The sequence below is a fragment of the Dipodomys spectabilis genome, unplaced genomic scaffold (genome assembly GCF_019054845.1).
Source record: "Dipodomys spectabilis isolate Male_0828 unplaced genomic scaffold, ASM1905484v1 ptg000140l, whole genome shotgun sequence".
NCBI classification, from domain to species: Eukaryota; Metazoa; Chordata; class Mammalia; order Rodentia; family Heteromyidae; genus Dipodomys; species Dipodomys spectabilis.
Window position 1 is genome coordinate 21,573,186 of NW_024870817.1, and position 19,423 is coordinate 21,592,608.

The window sequence follows — 19,423 nt, forward strand, 5'->3', positions numbered from 1 at the left end:
GGGAAGAAAAAAACAAACTGTGGAAAGATCCTTTTATGAAATTAAATGACCTGTTTTATATATTTTTTTAAAAATGTACTTATTGCCTTACCTGTGTAACTGCAACCCTCCCCCCAGCTCATCACCTTTTCAATTAAAAAAAAGATTAAAAAAATAAATAGGTGCAGGAATGCTATTCTTTTCTCTTGCTGTTAGTTAATTCATGGCCCCAAATAAGGAGTCAGTGCTCTTTTAGTAAAAATGGTTTCTAAGTACCCGTTAGAGCCTGAGTTGTTCTTTAGAGGACACTTCCTGCAAACTCAGGTAGGTATTTGGACACTTTTAGGGAGTTTGAACTAGAATCAGAATTGGACCCAAAACTGGAGCTGGAGCCATAGCTTCAGCTTAGTCTGCTTTAGACCTTGGTTGGCTGAGCTAGCCTTGGCTGTGTAGGCATGGACACATTCTTTTTGGCTTGGAGTGAGGGAGGTAGGTAAGTCAACTCGGCAAGCTTAGGATCTTCAGTTGACATTCTTGAGCTTTATGTGGGCCTTTATAACCTTAATGCACAACACATATATGGCTTTGGCATTATTGGCCTACATGTTCTTTAGCTTTCTGTGTTTTTTTTTTTTTTCCAGTTCATTTTATTATCTTATGTAATTGTGTAGGAGGGAAGGGACTCCTAGACTCTTAAGGCCCTGACTGTGTGAGAAAACTAAGCCAGGAAATTGACTAAAAACAAAGAGATGCCCTAAAGGGAGACATATTTCACACGCACTTCGGTCCTATCTCCTTGTCCCTAATCCAGATGGCACCTGCTGTGAGACCTGGTGCTTTCCCCCACCACCCCGGTGATTGATTGCCTGCGGCTTCAAGGGTATAGACGCCTTGGTGTGCAAGTTGTGTATCCTCTGGTAGCTATCTTCGTAATAATTCTCCTGTAGCTATTTTTGTTTGTAATAATTCACCTGTAGCTATCTTTGTAATAATTTTCCTATAACTATCTTTGTGACAACCCCTGGCTTCAAGAATGCAGGGGCATACCCCTCTGTACAGTATTTTCACAATTAAAAAAAAAAAGAATGCAGGGGCATATATGTTTCCGAAATATACAACCCTCACTTGCTTCGTGGTTTGTGCCTTTATAAACTAAGCCCTATCGCTGGTTCTGGGTCCAAGTTACAGCTCCCGAGTCTGTGCTGTGTCCCTGGCCGATCAGTTCACCACACCTCTAATAAAGCTCCCTGCTCCTGACTTTGCTCTCCATGGTAGATACCCTTACAAGTGTATAAAGGGGTTTCAGTTCAACATGTTAGTTTATGTGTAGAATGCATCTTGATATGGGTTGGGCATATCATGTGGCATATCATTCTCCCTTATCTCTTCCACCCCTACTCCCTGTCCTAAATTTTCCTAGTTCCATCTTCACATATATACATTGATTATGCCTACATGCTCCTACCCTTCCTCTCTTAATTCATCTATCCTCCTCCCATTACCTATCCTAATGACATCTCAAGCTCCTTGCTTCCTGGTATTCATTACATTAGACTGTAAGTTGTTCATAGACCTTACACCATTAGGATTCCTCCCTGCATATACCATACTGTAGTGAACACTTTTTGTGAATGTATGCATTTATCATGTGTGTGTGTGTGTGTGTGTGTGTGTGTGTGTGTAATGTATGTTAGATTTAATTTTCACATTTTAGAGAAAATATGTTCTTTGTCTCTCTCAGCTTGACTTACTTCACAATTTAATTTTTCCAGGTCTATCTATTTCTCTGAAAATGATATAATATCATTCTTTCTGATGAATGAGTAAAATTCACACACACATGCACATGTGTACACATACAGATGCATGCACACATATACACATACATCTCACATTTTCTTAATCTAGTCATCCACTGATGGGTATCTAGGCTGTTTCCATAACTTGGTTATGGTGAATAGTGTAACAGTGAACATGTTATGCAAGTGGTTTTATTGTATCCTGCCTTGTAATCTTTTGGATAAACGCACAAGTTTATCACTAGATCATAGGGTAGTTCTATATTTGTTTGTTTACTTATTTATTTATGTATGTATGTACATACAACTCTTTCGGCTTGAACTTAGGGGTTGGGTGCTCTCCCTGAGCTTTTGTGCTCAAGGTAAAAGCTCTACCATTTGAGCCATAGCTCTACTTTTGGCTTTTTTGGTGGTTAATTGGCAATAAGCGTATCATGGATTCTCTTGCCTGGGCTGGCTTTGTAACTGAGATCCTCATATCTCAGCCTCCTGAGTAGCTAAGATTATAGATGTGAGCTACTGACACATAGCTTTGAAGCTGGATAGATTAGGAAAAATGAGGTATGGTCAGCTAACAGCAAGTACAGGAGATATTCCTTCATGTACTTCCCTTAAGATTAGTGGAACAAAAGTCATTTTGGGGGAAATAAGCAAGATAATTTATGGAAACTGAGGCCTGGTGTAGGCAACTCAGAAATATGCTATCTAAAAACTTAGAAATGCTATCTGCTTCAAAGAGAGGCAATGAATGCATTCTTTCCTAAGGGATGCAATACCCAAGAATTCACAACTGCCTGACAGGATGCCCCAAAAGGCAGATAGCAGGATGTCTCCTTGTTTCAAGGATAAGGATCTGTTTTATGTCAGGATGCATTCTTACCTGGAAACTCAGAGAATAACACCAGGTGTAGTTAAAAAGCAAAGACAAAGCACCTACCTTTGCATAACTTAAAGCCAGACCCCCTGCCTTTACCCTATAAATACCCAACAGCCCAAGAAGCTGTGTGTCTCTCTGGGGTGTCTCCTTGTATGTGTCTGTGTATGTGTCTTTCTATGTGTCTTTGTGTCCCTATGAGAGAGCACCCACACTCTGCTAGTGTGCCCCTGCCCTTCTGTTTGTCAGCTTTTTGTCTGTTTGTTTCCTTGTCTGTTTACTTAATAAAACTCTGTCAAGTTTTCTTACCATTGTGACTTGTCCAGAAATTCTTATTCTGTGATTGAAGTCAAGAACTCTAAGCGAAGAGTTCCTATATTTGAAGGGGAGCTTCACTAAACCTCACCTCTGTCCGGTGTCAGCTTTATGTTCAGTTGTTTGAAGAATCTCCAAACTTTTCCAGAGTGGTTGCATCAGATGACATTTGCACCAAAAGTGTAATTGGCTTGCCTTTCTTCAGTATCTGTTTGTGTTCTTGATGATGGCCATTCACACTAGGGTGAGATGGAATCTCAGTGTTGTTTTGATTTGCATTTCCTTTATGGTCAGAGATGTTGAGCATTTCTTCATGTGTCTTTTGGCCATTTTTACTTCTTTTGAGAAGCCCTTATTTAGTTCCTTTGCACTTTTACCAATTGATTAATCATTTATCAATTAGTTATTGATACTTTGAAGATTTACTCTCTTTCTCTCTCTCTCTCTTTTTTTTTTTTGGGTCTGGTCGTGGGGCCTGAACTCTGGGCTTGGGAGTTGTCCCTCAGCTCTTCAGCTCAAGGCTAGCACTCTACCACTTGAGCCACAGCGCCACTTCCGGCTTTTTTCTTTTTGCTTATGTGGTTCTGAGGAATCGAACCCAGGGCCTCATGCATGCAAGGCAAGCACTCTACCACTGAGCCACCTTCCCAGCCCTGAAGGTTTATTCTCTTGAGCCATTTGTATATTCTAGATATTAGGCCATTTTCTGACTTGTAGCTGGCGAAGATCTTCTCTTCTCTCTCCCTTTTCCCCTCCTCTCTCTTTCCCTTTCTCCTCTTCTCTTCCTTCCTTCCTCTCCCCACCCTCCTTCCCTCCCTTTCCTTCCTTCCTTCCCTCCCTCTCTCCCTCCTCCTTTCTTTTTCTTTCTTCCCTCTCTTCCTCCCTCCCTCCCTCCCTCCCTTCTTCCTTCCTTCCTTCCTTTCTTTCTTTCTCTCTCTCTCTCTTTCTTTCTTTCTCTCTCTTTTTGCTTGCTTCCTTCCTTTCTCCCATTTTCTCCTTCCTCTCTCTTTTCTCCCTTTTTCTCTTCTGCCTCCCCCACCCCCTTCCTGCCCCTCTTTCTACGAAGGATTAAATCTGGGGCCTCATGCATGCTAGGCAAGTGCTCTATCACCAAGCTCCATTCCCAGACTGTAGTTGATACCATTTCTGTGCCATTTGCAGGACTGGTTGTTTATATGACTACTGGACTAACAATGTTTGCACATAGCTCATGGCTCTTGAAGTGGCTGAAAAAGTGTATAATAAAGTCTGAGATTGTTGTTTTTTAAATTCAACATCCTTATTAACGCAAGATGGATCTACCTTTTAATTTGTACTTCAAGGGGCAAGGTCTGTATTGCATATCTGTAGGCTTGAGATAATCAGTTCTTGAAGAATGTCTTTTTTAGTGTGGTTTATAGAAGAGGAAACAGGATCAGGTTACTCAGCAAGTTCTTTGTGATTAGAATTTGCAACTGAAAGGGTGGCCTTTCATTATCCTTTTCTGGTACCTTGGGGTACATCCTACACGTTCACAAGTTATTTTATTTTATTTTATTTTTTTCGTTGAGCTGGGGAGTGCCTTATGTATGTTAGGCAAATTTTCTACCACTGAGTAAGTACAAATATTGCTAGATTTCATTCCCTACTACCATGTCCACTGCCACTGAGGCGCTTTATAGAAACTGTAGGTGCCTAACTGGTTTTCCTGTATTTGGAGCCTGGCAGAAGTTCTAAATGAACTGACCCTGCCTGAAGCAAACAATGAAGCTTTCTGTAAGGCCCCAGTGAGGTCCTAATTTCTAATGAGTCATAAGCTGCCACCCAGCAGGTTGCTGGTCTGGTCGGATTTGATCTACCCCATTTTTGTTTTTGTTTTGAGGTACCGGCAGTTCTTACTACTTTTACTGGGGCTAAGTACCTGCTGCTCCATTATCTCTCTCCCACCAATGCCTGATCTAAGATGTTAGAAGATTACGGGCTGCTCATAAGCAGACATTTCTCTAAGACTCCAATTCCTGAACTAATTAAAGCCAAAGGCTTTGTCCAGTGTAGGTCAAGACTTGAGTGTTCAAGAGGATCAGATGTATGGATTCCAACTTCATCTTTATTTTTTCATTGTATACGACTTTGAGCAAGTTGTTTGACAAGTCTGGTCTTCACTCATTGTGTTTCTCAAATACAGGAATGTTTTCTCCTTTGAATGCGCTAAGTGCTTGGTATGAAAGTTACATTACTAGAAACAATACTCTTGCTGAAGTACTTGGGAGATCTGAATAGAGAAAAACTAGGAGCAATATTCTCTGCTTTAAAAAAAAATTTTATCTTGGCCAGTCCTGGGGCTTGAACTCATGGTCTGGGCATTGTCCCTGACCTTCTTTTACTCAAGGAAAGCATTCTACCACTTGGGCCACAGTGCCACTTCCAGCTTTATCTGTTTATGTGGTACTGAGGAATGGAACCAGGGCTTCATTAATTCTGGGCAAGCACTCTACCGCTTAGCTGTCTTTCCAGCCCTCTCTGCTTTTTAAAGTGAACAAATTTATTACAAGGAATCCTCAGAGAGTCAGGTGAGAAGAAAGGACACATACTGGGTTTCTAGGCTCTCAAGCCAGCAGAGGAGAAGCTGGAAAACTGGAGGAATCAGAGGTGTTGAGGTACAGGTGGCTCACACCCGTAATCCTAGCTACTCAGGAGGCTGAGATCTGGAAGATTAAAGTTCCAAGCTAGCAGGTGCAAGAAAGTTCAGGAGTCTCAGTCTCTAAAATAACCAAGAAAAAAACCAAGCTGGAGGTGTTGTTCAAGTGGTAGATTGCCAGCTGAGCAAGTTCAAGGCCTGAATTCAAACTCTAGTACTGGCAAAATAAAACTATATATATATATATATATATATATTTTAAGTCCAGAGAAATGAGGAAAGAGTTCCCCGAGTTCTTTAGTGGCAGAACAGCCATCTGGCTCCGGGTTTGAATTCTGGGCAGATGTGAGAACTCTCACATAGCGATGTTCTCTTGGCGGATGGTGCGGGGGTTAAAGGGATTTCGCGGAGAGGGAGCTCGAGGAGGCACAGTCCAGGGGTACTCACTGGGCCCATCAGTGACAATACTACAAATGGGACTCTAGTTCTCCGGTTCCGGGGCGAGGGGTGATTGCACCCGGCTCTGCTAGAGGCAGAGAGCGGCTTAGCAAGCGCACCAATCCGGACGCGTGGCGTGAGAAGCGCCTCTTCGGGAAGTGACCACAGCGGCCCAGCAACCTGACGCCAGCGGAAGTACAAGCTGGTGCGAGCTCCGGGTGGGAGCTGCCTCTGGCATCCCGGCAGAGGGGGCGCGGGGCGTGGCCTGCGGCCTGGGGCGTGGCGAGGCGGGCGGCGCGGGGCGTGGCGGGCGGCGCGGGGCGTGGCGGGCGGCCTGGGGCGTGGCGTGGCGGGCGGCGCGGGGCGTGGCCGGCGGCCTGGGGGCGTGGCCGGCGGCCTGGGGCGTGGCGTGGCGGGCGGCGCGGGGCGGGGCTTGGCGGCAGTTGTTTTCGCTCGGGCGGCATTGCCTTGCGCTCAGCTGGGGTTTTGCTGCTCGGCGCTGCGCGGCGCGGAGGCGGCGTCCGCTGTGGAGACGGGCGCGCGGAGCGAGCCGCCGGGAGAGGCGGAGGGGCGCGCGGAGCGGGAAGCGCACGGTGGTCGCTTGCCGCCGCGATGTCCGCGCAGTGCTGTGCGGGCCAGGTGAGCCAGGCGGAGCGCCGCGCGGGGTGTCAGGTCGGGTTGGTGGCGGGGCGCCCGATCTGGCCGGCGCCTCCCGGGAAGGGGAGCGCTTGTGGCCGGCGCTGGGCGATCAGCCTACGGGGAACCTTGCCCTGCGCGGGTGGGTGGACGGGAAGGGACGCGGGGAAGCCGGGAGGGCGACCCCGAGGTCTCCCGGTGCGGCCTCCGGGACGCTGAAGCCCGGCTGCCTGGCGCGGGTGAATGTCGCCGAGCCTCCCTGGCACCACCGCCCGTCAGGTGAACCCGGGAGAGGACGGGGGCTGGGACCAGGTCTTCTTCCCCGCACCCGGACCAGAGCTGGAACGAAACTGTCCGGGCAGGTTGCACCTGGGAATCTCACCGTCTGGAGGACGGGCAGTGTGCGGCGGAGAAGGTCCTGAAGCTCCACTTCTAACCCCTTGGGCTGTGCCTTGCCGCCCAGTCCAGCCTTGCTTGGGTAGGGAGCGGGCATGAACAGCCCTCTGCAGTTGGGCTTTGCCCGAACCTGTCCTGTAGCCTCCTGTACTGAATTGACAGTAGCGAAATCACAGATGTCCGTGTGTGCCGGGCGTCTCGACCCTGTACCAGGTTAGCGGGCATCAGGGCACGATCAGTAGGTGGTGGTGGTGGTGGTTTGTTTGTTTTGTGTTGTTCTTCAGCGAAGCCCTTTTATGCTCGTCGCACTTCGTTCTACGAGGTTAGAACAAACGGAGTGGGTTAAAAGATTTCTGGGCGCCGACCCCACGCCCCCTGCGCGTTGCTTTAGTTCAGCCTTTGGAGAATCTGTCAGTGCTGTGAGCGCGGCAGGGGTTAGGGCTGCCTGCAGTCTCTGTAACCACCAGCCTGTTGTACTGGTAGGTAATCTGTTCTCTTCAGGGGTGACCGTGTAGGGTTATCTTGGTTTCTGAGATCTAATACTGCGCTTGGCAAACATGCAAGCTGGTGTTTGCAGAGATGAGGAAATTGCTTGAGGTACAATGACTTCTTCGTGTCCGGCAAGGAAAGAGAGGGCACAGAAAGGCCCACCATCTTACCAGGGCGTTTGTGGGACGAGGACCCACCAGAAAGCTGTTTTCAGTAAATTACAATGATTATTATTATTTGTGGAGCTAGGGATTGAACTCAGGACCTCCTGTGCAGATATGAAAGGCAAGTGCTCAACTACTTCACTACACTTTCAGTCCCCTGCAAATCTTTTTTTTTTTTTCTTCTTTTTCTTTTCGTGCTGGTCCTGGGGATTAAACTCAGGGCCTGAATGTAGCTCCTGAGCTTTTGCCACTCAAGGTTAGCACTCTGCCACCTGGAACACAACTCCCCTTCTGGCTTTTTGGTGGTGAACTGGAGATATGAATCTCCCAGACATTCTTGCCCAGGCTGGCTTTCTACCAGGGACTTTAGATCTCATCCTCCTGAATAGCTAAGATTATAAACTTGAACCACTGGTGCCCAGTTGTTGTTGTTGTTTTGAGATAATTTCTCCCTAACTGGAGTAATTAAGTGTATTTGGGGGCATCAGTCTTGGTCCCTTTAAAGCTCTTGTGGTTCTTTTGGTGTGCAATTTCATGCTTTGAAGATTATTACCAGTACTTACTCATATAAGTTTTGTTAAACAATTACTGGCATGATTGATTTCTCAATTGGTTTGCTTGTGAAATCCCCCTCTTAGGCTTTGGAAAGAACCAAGTCTTGCCTGTTCATCACAGGACAGTGACTTCTGCTTTCTCAGTGCTACTCCAGTCTTAATGTGGTAGGTTTCAATGCAGTGCAGGCCTGTGGCATGGTGGTTTTATCTGAAGCCATTAAGGAGTTTATGTGAAGGGCTGGGGTGTAGCTCAATTGTAGAGGGCTTGTCTAGTATATTCTAGGCTTGGGTTCAGTCCCCAGCATCATGTAGAAAGAACTCTAGCAAACGTCATGGCACCAGCATCAGAATCTAAGTGTACCAGTTAGGATTTTTATTGTTTGAAAACCTACTATGTGCCAGGAGGTGGATATATAATAAGAAGCCAGACAAACATCTCTGCTCTTAAGTGTGTGTGTGTGTGTGTGTGTGTGTGTGTGTGTGTGTGTGTGAAGCAGTGGAGGAAAGGCGTATGATATTCCAGATAACAGAATAATAAATTCACTGGTCATGTAATAAGGCTGTGGGTACAACAGCCTTAGGAGTGTTTTCAAAGGAACCTATCTTAAGAAGACGCCTCTAGACTGATTAATGAAGAAAGAGCAAGGTAAAGAATCTTCCAGGGTGTGGGAGGAGTAGAAGGGACCTTGCGGGGGAGGTGGTTAGATCCATTCATGAATCAATGGATTCATGGGTTATCCATGGAGTAGCTTTGGTATAGTTGTCTGTGGCATACTTGCTGCTTGCCATTTGCTGCCCTCTACCCCATTGTGATGTAGGAAGAAGACCCTTACTCAATGCCATTAGATACCAGTGCCTCACTCCTGCCCAGCCTCCAGAATTTTAAGAAGGACTTCTTTTCTTTTTTCTTTTTCTTCTTCTTCTTCTTTTTTTTTTTTTTTGTCAGTTGTGAGGCCTGAACTCTGGGCCTGGATGCTGTCGCTTAGCTCTTCAGCTCAAGGCTAACACTGCCACTTGAGCCACAGTGCCACTTCTGTTTTTTTCTGCTTATGTGGTGCTGAGGAATCAAACCCAGGGCCTCATGCATGCAAGGCAAGCGCTCTATCACTGATGCACCTTCCCAACCCTTCTTTTCTTTTTAATTGACCTAGTTTCAGTTATTTAGGTATAACAGCTACAGAAAACAAAACTAGCAAATTTCTAGTGAAGGGAGGTTTAACAGATAGAGATGAGCCAGCGATTGTACCCACAAATAAGTCATCCTCTACTACAGAGTGAATGTGATAATATTAGTTGAGGTGAAGATTACATATAATAATAGAAAGTTACAGGACTTGGTGATACCCTAAATGTTTTTATTAGAGGTTATTACCACCAGCATAAGCACAGTGCCGGGGTCATCTTTTCTTTTTGTACTTTGGTACTCTTTTTTTTTTTTTTGGTCCGGTCATGGGGCCTGAGCTCTGGGCCTGGGTGCTGTCCCTCAGCTCTTCAGCTCAAAGCTAGCATTCTACCACTTGATCCACAACCCCACTTCTGGCTTTTTTCTTTTTGCTTAATTGAACCCAGGGCCTCAGGCATGCAAGGCAAGCGCTCTACCACTGACCCACCTTCCCAGCCCCAGTACTTTGGTACTCTTAAGCTTTTACTTGGGCTGTTGGTTAATGGGTGCTAATGGCAGCAGAGATTGCAGAGTGGTCACTCAATACTGTATGGGCACAGAGCACTGTAGTAGATGCCTAGAGACAGAATGATACAGGGCTTCCTAGGTCTCCTAACTTAGGTGGGGGAAGCTTGTAAGAAATGACAGTATATACAGTCAGAAGTGAGATCAATTGTGTACTTAACAAATCTAGATAACACTTTCCAGACAATCAGAGAATAAAGTCCAGCAGGGTTTACTGCAGGCAACTCTAAGCACTGATGATGAGCACTGAAATTTATTTCAGCACAGTAGTTTTACAAATACATCATTCATTGCCTCACAGAGAGGTGGGTTCTCTTCTATGTGGCCTGCTTTCTATAGGGGAGGCAGCTGGAGCACAGAGCTGGAGCTTCTCGGAGGGAGGCCTTATGCTGGTGGGTCCACTGCTCCAACTGGTGTAAGCTGGACAACCTTTGGGGTACATTGCTGTTCCTTAGTGTTCTTCTTAATAGAGTATGGATCAATAATGTTTGAAGGAGAGACAGTGTTGAACACAACAATCAAGGGGTTTTGATAGATATTGTTGGCTGTCAGTTGATCATAGGTACATGTGCGTTAGTTTCTTCCTTACACCTGGTCCAGCTTATAAACACTGAAGTTCCAGATTGAATTCTGCCACACATGCAGATATTAGTAATTACATACAAAATAGTTGTGTAGCCTGTTCTGAGATTCTGTGAAGATCTTTGATCTTGGTGCTATGGCAAGCATGTGTCTTACACAAAAAGTTCACATGGGCAATATATGACAGTGTTTTAGTGGGAAAGACTTGACTAACTTTCTGGTTGGGTTCAGGCAAGCAAGAGTGCCACAATTGGACCCTGTAGCTGCTCAAGCCCATGGTTGTCATTTGTAGAGAGAAGGCTCAGTGCATCCTTCTAGCCAGCTCACCAAGATCAGCCGGCCCCCCCAGATCAGGAATGCCCAGGCCCACATGTTTCCAGCTAGATGAGATTTCTTTTTTTTTTGTCGGTCGTGGGGCTTGAACTCTGGGCCTGGGCGCTGTCCCTCAGCTCTTCAGCTCAAGGCGAGCGCTCTACCACTTGAGCTACAGCGCCACTTCCGGTTTTCTGGTGGTTTATTGGAGATAGGAGTCTCACGGTCTTTCTTGCCCGGCCTGGCTTTGAACCGCGATCCTCAGATCTCAGCCTCCTGAGTAGCTAGGATTACAGGCGTGAGCCACCAGCACCCGGCTTAGATGAGATTTCTTGATCACTGAGATTTTTCTTTCCTTAATGAAAACCCACTTGGAATGTCTATTATATTAATTAACAAAGCCTTGAATGCTACTAAGGGTTTTCCATTGTCAAAGGTAAATAAAGAAGGATATTAAAGCATAAAACGGTTTCATTGAGTAGCTGATGGATGGGAGAAAAATGGGCTCCATTCCATCTTGTGCAGAAGTGAGTGGGCCTTTAAAGGGAGACTGAAGTTGGGCTGGGGTGTATGGTGGCTCTAGTAGTGTCCTGGAAGTTGAATTACAAAAGGTTGTAAGTGTTATAAAGTCAGCTGTGCCTGTTGGCTGGCTTTGATCAGGGTTATGCTTTGGTCTTCCCACTGAGCCTGGGACACAGGAGTTCTGTGCTGGTTGATTATATTGTAAAAGCATTGGCTTTTAGGCCCTTGAGATGAACACTCCTACCTTACTGTCTCCACCCCTAGGCAGGGGGATTGGTCTCAGGACCTCTCTATATGAAACACTGCAGCTGCCCAACTCCCTTATGTAAAATTACTTTGTATTTGTGTATATCCTATGCACATTCTCCCATATGCTTTAAATCATCTTTATATTACTTACAATGCCTACTTAACACAATGAAATGCTATGCCAGTACTTGTTATGTGTATTACTTAGGGAATAATGGTGAGATAGTCTGTATATGTTCAGCACACTCATTTTTTTTTTTCTCTTAATATCTTCGATCCGTGGTTGGTTGACTCCATGGATGTGGAGCCCACGTTCATGGATGCCCACTGAACACATCCATCCCAGTAAGGGCACCCATGGGCCAGGAACAAGGGCCTTGTGGCCAGAACAAACAATGGATTCTTTTGACAGCTTTGAGCTTTGTAGACTGGGATCAGAAGAAGCTGAAGGCTTCTGGTAGAAGGCCCACACCACCTGTACTTGGTCATGGGCCTATCCTGGCTACTAAGAAATCCGTGTGTGTGTGTGTGTGTGTGTGTGTGTGTGTGTGTGTGTGTGTGTGTGTGTGTGTGTGTGTGTGTGTGTGTGTGTGTGTGTGTGTGTGTGTGTGTGTGTGTGTGTGTGTGTGTGTCCCTCTCTCTTCTTTTAGGCAGAACACATCGAAAGATATATCCAAACCACCTGAAGAGGGCTTGTGGTTTCAAAATCCTTGTTTTTCTACTACTCTTTGTTCTCTTTGTTAATAGTGTTCGGATATCTTTGATGATTTTTTTCCCCCCATGCTTGTGTGGTACTGAGGAATTGAACCCAGGGTTTTATGCATGCTAGTAAGCACTCTACCACTAACCTACCTTCCCAGCCTGATGATCTTTTTTTTTTTTTTTTTTTAAATTTCACAAATTCTACCCTTGGAAGGAATCCAAGCGTGAAAAGTCATTCTTTCCATGACTGATAATCTTTTGAACAATAGAAGTGGATTTGTGGAACATGGAAAAAATCATATTACCCAGAGAGAACAATATATTGAAATTTTATATCCAGTCACCTATTTAATCTGTCCGTTTGACTTTACAAAATTGGGATTGTGTTGTGCTATATTTGATCCTACTCTTTGATGGATTATGGAGTGACCAACATTTTTTTTTTAAACACACACAGCCACTAATTCACAGCCTAAATGTTTTCTACATTTATATTCAGGTATAGTAGTACTCTACTTCAAAAGTTGCATGTGTGAAAAGTTAAAGTTGAATGTGTGAAACTCAGTCAATTGATTAATAATGTGTTAATAGTTATGGATATGTTTCTAATCCTAAAAGGCTAAAAATAATGAGAAAAATGACTAACTCAGCTACTTTAGATGTTATAATTGATAATATATTCCAATTGTTTTCAAGTTTAATTGGAGCTTTTTATTTCAGACAGAACTTATCTAAAAGTATTTGAGTTACTTTTTCTGGTGTGTATGTGTGTGTGTGTTTGTGTGTGTGTGTGTGCGTGCATGTGTGCATGTGCATGTGCTTGCACACGCAGTTGATAGTGCCATTGATAGTGCTGGTTCTGGTTCTGGATGCAGTAAGCCTGCCTGCTCACCGGTCTCCTTTCCTTTTTCCATTTCCCTTCCCTCCCCTTCCGTATCCCTCCCCTCCCCTCCCTCTGGATGCTGTAAGCCTCCCTGCTTACCTACCTCCTTTCCTTTTTCCCTTCCCCTTCCCTTCCCCCTTCCCCTTTCTCTTCCCCTCCCCCTTCCCTCTCCTCCCCTCCCTTCCCTCCTTCCTTTTTTTTTTTTTGGCCACTACTGGGATTTGAACTCCAGGGCCTTGTGCTTGCTACGCAGATGCTCTACCACTTGAGCTGTACTCCTCAGCTCTCTTATGCTTTTAGTTTCAGTAGGGTTTTACAGTTTTGCTTGTGGCCAGCCCTTGATTGTGATCTTCCTACCATAATCTGCCTCCTGCTTATCTGGAATGACAGCTATGCCCCACAGCTGTTTGTTGAGATGGAGTCTCACTAAAGTTTGTGTCCAGACTAGCTGCCAAACACAATCTTTCCAATCTCTGACTCAGAGTAGTTGGGGATTACAGGTGTCAGTTACCCCACCTGGCCTGGGTCTTGTGCTTCTTGCCACTAGTTTGAGGCACTTTTATTTTTCTAGACATTTTTATACAATGAGGACAAAATGCAGTAAGACAGCTGCTTACTTGCTCTACCATGCTGACACAAATAGTTATCCTGCTGATGTTAACCTGTTCGTCCAGGGAGCACATAATGAACTTGGGGATGTTGTGTGCTGCAGCCAAGTTCTGTTGTCTAGAATATAGTCTCTGCCCTTAACTTGACAGTAAGGGGAGTGAAGGCTGCTGTGTGTGTTGGAGAGCTGGCATGATAGTTGCTCCTTCAGATTTCTTTCTTTTTAGGGGGGTGGCTGCTTAATAGCTGCCCTGGGTGAGTTGACAAGTAGCTTTGGGTTGCAGCAAGGCTGAGTGGGAAGACTGTGCCAAGAGACAGGGAGAAGCCAATCTAGGCTGAGGGAGTAGAAGGCAGCCTCTGAGTCATCTCCTGCCCTGTAGAGATAAAGGGAACAACCGCCTCATTGCTCCTTCCTACTCTGCTTTCTGTGTAAATATCACCAGTAGATTTCCCACAGAGCTTGCATATTTGGGAATTGGCCTGTAGCTTCCAACTTCATTTGTCAGTTTCCCAGGTGTTTTCATGTACATAGTCACCACTGAGAAACTTCAAAAAGGTAGAATGGTCATGGTGGCACTAGCTACCTGTATTGGAGAGCCCTAACTTAGACCATTTCATCTGTAGTAACTTGCATTACAAAGGAAGACTTTTAGAAGTTGGTGCCTACAGAATTAGCATGCAGTTTTCATCTCTTCCTGCCATCCAGCCATTTTCAGCATTTTGAAAAAGTGGCAATATCTGTCTAATAAAGTAAAGATGTTATTTCTTAATGCCCTGAGCCAATCAGCCTTGTTAGTGAGTTTACATTTCATATTGTTGGTGTCTCTTGAATGTAGTGTTCTGATTAGATGTTGAGAGCAATATGAACCTAGATGCCACTAAGAACTCATCCTTGTCCCAGGGACTGCGTTTAAAAACTAAAAGTAGTTGCTGTGATGCTCCGAACCCCCGGTCACAATGTGTCCTAAAACATTTCCAGGGACTGGGAAGATGGCTCAGTGGTAGAGTGCTTGCCTCGCATGCGTGAGGCTCTGAGTTCGATTCCTCAGCACCACATAAATGGATAAAGCCGTAAGTGGTACTGTGGCTCAAGCACTACCACTTGAGTTGAAGAACTCAGGGACAGCTCCCATGCCCAGAGTTCAAGCCCCACGACTGACAAAAACACAAAACAACAACAACAACAACAACACCAACATTTCCATTATTATTATTTCCATTAGCTTGTATATTAATGGCTTTTTAAAAGATCTGAGAATATAATCTTTTAGTCAGTATATTATGTAGGAAATTCAAGTAGTAGATTGCTTTGGGTGTATAAAGCATTTGGTTTGAATTTTAAAGGACATAGGATTTTGCTTTTGGATTTTCTTCTGTAGCGTGGCTTGTAAGATTAAAGTTGCTGATGTTTTCGGAAAGCAGCTGTTATGGAAAAACTTAGATTGAGTATTAATCACAGGAAAAGTTTTGAAACACTTGGTGGGTTTGCAGTAATGTTACAGTATATAGTGATTAGACAGTGTTTTTTCCTCCCCCAGGAAAACTGTCTAGTCAGAACAAAAATATTAAGAAAAGAATATATCCACACCTCTTAAGTTTTATATAGGAAAAGATGAAGAGGGGACAAAAGAAAATCTTGTGTTGGTTCATGGAGCATTTTTATAAACTGGCTAATTACATTTAGAAACAATGCTTCTGAGATCTTTTGTGGAATTTCTTTTCCAGTTTTTTGTTTTGTTTTGTGTTTGAATTCCATGTCAGTAATTTCTTGGAGGAGTTTGCCAGCATGGGGGAGGAACTCAGGCTTTTGTTCTTGACTGCATGCTCTTTTATTTCCAATGGTGTTCGCCAAAACAGTGACAGTATTTTGTAATGAAAACTGTTCTCTGTAATAGGACTCTTTGTCTATGAACTTGCTTCAGCTTTGCTAGTGTTTTATCCCCAAGGACTCCAAGATATTACTGACTTTTTTACTTATTGTTGTTTTTGTCATTAATAATCCCTAAAAGAATGTGTCAGCCAATAAATATTCATTGGGTATCCAGAATAATATAATTCAAGGACATAAGTAGCCCTACTTCTGCACCATGACACTGGTTTTCCTGGCAGTTTAAGATGAGCCCAAAGCAGAATTTATTCATTGTTGATGGAAGGTTTATGCACTTTAGTTTGGACCGTTGCTCCCTGGGAATTACTTAGGGGACCCTTGCATGAGTTCTAGGTATTCTGCAGTTGTGCAGAATTGTGTCTGTGTATACTGTGAACACTTTTCTAGGAAGAGGGTCTTGCCTTCTCACAGGCTGTAGAATGAGAAGGAAAGGTAACCATGCAGTCTACAGACATCTTCATTTCAAAAGCAGACACATATTTTCTATGGCACATGAGGAAAGAAAGATAATTTTAGCGAGGGTGATGCCTGCCTGAAAGAGTGTGGAGGATTAGGGGCATCACCTGAGCTGTGGACCTGGTCCAGTGACACCCAGCAATCAAGTGACAAAAAGATCAGCACTCAGGATTTTGACAGCCTTAATGTCCTAGCAGCAGAAGGTAGGGTACTAGTATTGTGCCTTGGTGAGCTGTAGGTTGAGGTCTGAGAGCAGAGATTATTATCTTTTAAGATAAAAAGAGGTTGGAGCAGGTGGCTCACACCTGTATCCTAGCTACTCAGGAGGCTGAGATCTGAGGATCGAAGTTCAAAGCTAGCCAAAGCTGGAAACTCTGTGAGACTCTTATCTCCATTTACCCACTAGAAAACAGGAAGTGGTGTTGTGGCTCAAAGTCGCAGAGCACTAGCCTTGAGCAAAAGGGTGTAGGGACATGACCAAGAAAAGAGTGAAAGAAAGAGGCAAGCTCTTGAAAAGGGATGGGGGTGGGTAGAGGCCTGGACACTGCCTACTCAGAGATGCTCAAATTACTCTAAGCTCTTCTACCTGTACCCTTCCAAAATTTTGTGATATATACCAAGAATTCTTGCCTGTATTCGCCTTCCCTTCTCCCCTTCATTTGTCTACACCTCTCCCATTGGCCCCAACCCTCCCCCTTACATACACCCATTTCCTGATACTGATTTATTGTTTTAATAATGACATAATGGTGCAAATGTATGTGATATGCTATGATATTCGGTACACATATACATCATGTAATGATTAAATCAGAATAACTAGCATATGTATCGCTTCAAACATTAATACTTTTTTGTGGTAAGAACATGCAAAATCCCCCTTTGTAGCTATTTTGCAGTATATAGAGTATTAGTGTTAACATTGCCACTCTGCTGTGCCATAAAACATCAGACTTGCTGGGCGCCGGTGGCTCCTGCCTACAATCTAGCAATTCAGGAGGCTGAGATCTGAGGAATGCTGTTCAAAGACAGCCTTGGCAGGAAAGTCCGTGACACTCTTATCTCCGATTAACCACCAGAAAACTGGAAGTGGTGCTGTGGCTCAAGTGGTAGAACACTCGTCTCGAGCTGAAGAGCTCAGGGACATCGGCCAGGCCCAGAGTTCAAGCCCTATGACCCACAATCAGACTTTAGTCTGATCAGGACTTTAGTCCTGTCTAATTGTAACTTCCTGTCAGTTATCTTAATTTTTTACACTTTCCTCTTCCCTCTTCTAGTTTTCAGAATATTATTATATTTTCTTCAAGTGGCACTTTTATTAAGTCATCCCCATACCTCAGGTTTTCTAGATGTGGAATATTATTAACTAAGATTCTGTTCTTTGGAAAATTCTGAACAGGTTTAGTCTAGTTCTATTTACCTGCTTTTTTTTTTTTAAACTTGAGCTATAGCACCACATCTGGCTTTTTCTGAGTAGTTCTCTGGAGATAAGAGTCTTATGGACTTTTCTGCCCCAGCTGGCTTGGAACAATAATCCTCAGATCTCAGCCTCCTGAATAGTTCGGATTATAGGTGTGCACCACCTGCTCCTGGCTTGTCTGCCTGATTTTTGAGACAGATACTGGAATCGGGGCAATCCTTGGAAGAGATCTTTTAGGCATCCCATCTGAAGCTTAGAGATCCTGTTGATGCCCTTGGCTCAGTGTATATCTGTGTTGGAACCTCTCCAGGGGGCCTTGCTGCTGTTCCTAGTTCTTTAACTCTGTATGCTTTGGTTTCCTACATCACCAAGTGAGAAAGAGTCTGTCTTACAATCTCCCTGAAGTATCTACAGGATTGTGTAAAGAGATTTTGTTATTTGCCAAGTGGTGACACATCATGGCAGGGTTCAGTGCAAGAAACTGTGACCACTCTCAGTAATTTAAGCAAAAGAAGATTTACTGTAGGGAATTCAGTATTTAAAAGGTAATTAGAAGAACTAGAGGAAACAGAATCAGGGGGCTGCCTTGGGAACTCTTATCATTGAAGATGTGATCCAGAGATCCAGAAATCAAGGACAGCTGTTGCTAGTCACCATAGTGATTTTCTCTTCACATCTACTGCTGGTGGCTCTGAGTCTTGCAGCTGTAACTTCCTGTCCTATCCAGGATCTTGCCTAATGGCAAATGTTACAGTAGGAAGGTAACTTGTACCTTCTTTGTCACCTTCCACATATTTTCAGTGCTGGTCATTGTCAAGATTCTTAACAGCCAAGTCTAGGAAATGTGGTCTAATGTTCCAGATTCTATAAAAGAAGGAGGGCATGGGAGTAGAGTGAGACAATGGACGATATGGAACACAAACTGAGCCCTTGATAATAACATTCTAACACAGAGCACTATACTTCTGGCTAGTAATGGCTTCTCCATGACAAAGGCAGAAGGCCAGGCCTATACAGCCAGTAGATTGACCCTTCAATTAAATCATGTTATCCTCTGCCTGATTTTTCAAGTTTTCTAAGTGCAAGCCTATTTTAAGAATCTATTGTGGGCTGGGAAGGTGGCTCAGTGGTAGAGCGCTTGCCTTGCATGCCTGAGGCCCTGGGTTTGATTCCTCAGCACCACATAAAGCAAAATGAAAAAAGCCAGAAGTGGCGCTGTGGCTCAAGTGGTAGAGCGCTAGCCTTGAGCTGAAGAGCTGAGGGACAGCGCCCAGGCCCAGAGTTCAGGCCCCACGACCGGACCAAAAAAAAAAAAAAAAAGAATCTATTGTTCTGGGCTTCTATCAAGCTAAATTATTCTAAATGTCAGAGTTATTAATATGCGTATATAGTGATATCTCTGTCTTTCCTGATCTTGATCAATTTTGTCCCTCTTTCTTTCTTCCTTTCTTTAATGAATCTAACTAGGTATTTACCAATTTTGTTATTATTAGTTATTGTTATTAGTTTTTGCAGTGCTATAGATGGAATCCAGGGCCTTGGACACATGTTAGACAAATGCTTTACCACTGAGCTATATCTCTAGAACTCTTTTTCATTTTGAGACAAATCCTTACTATAAAGTCTGGGGTAATCTTGAACTCATTCTTCTCCCATGTCTGCTAATTGCTGGCATTACAGATGTGTACCACTACATACAGCCTCAGTCATTCATTTTCTATTCATTGGTACTTCTCATTGTTAGCTTTTATAATTATGTAATATATATTTGTATAATATATATATATATATATATATATATATATATATAATATTAACTTAAAATTTTTCACTTTGTCTTTTCAAAAGTTGATTT

General features: G+C 44.0%; 1 protein-coding gene across 1 annotated transcript in view; it reads left to right on the forward strand.

Annotated features, from left to right (window-relative positions):
- Nucleotides 1-6,564: 6,564 nt before the first annotated feature.
- Serinc5 (serine incorporator 5) overlaps nucleotides 6,565-19,423 on the forward strand; it is a 96,219-nt gene continuing 83,360 nt past the window's right edge. Inside the window, exon 1 of the mRNA XM_042691025.1 lies at nucleotides 6,565-6,661. Coding sequence (XP_042546959.1) covers nucleotides 6,635-6,661 — 27 coding nt within the window. The 5' untranslated portion in view covers nucleotides 6,565-6,634. The remainder of the gene's footprint in view (nucleotides 6,662-19,423) is intronic.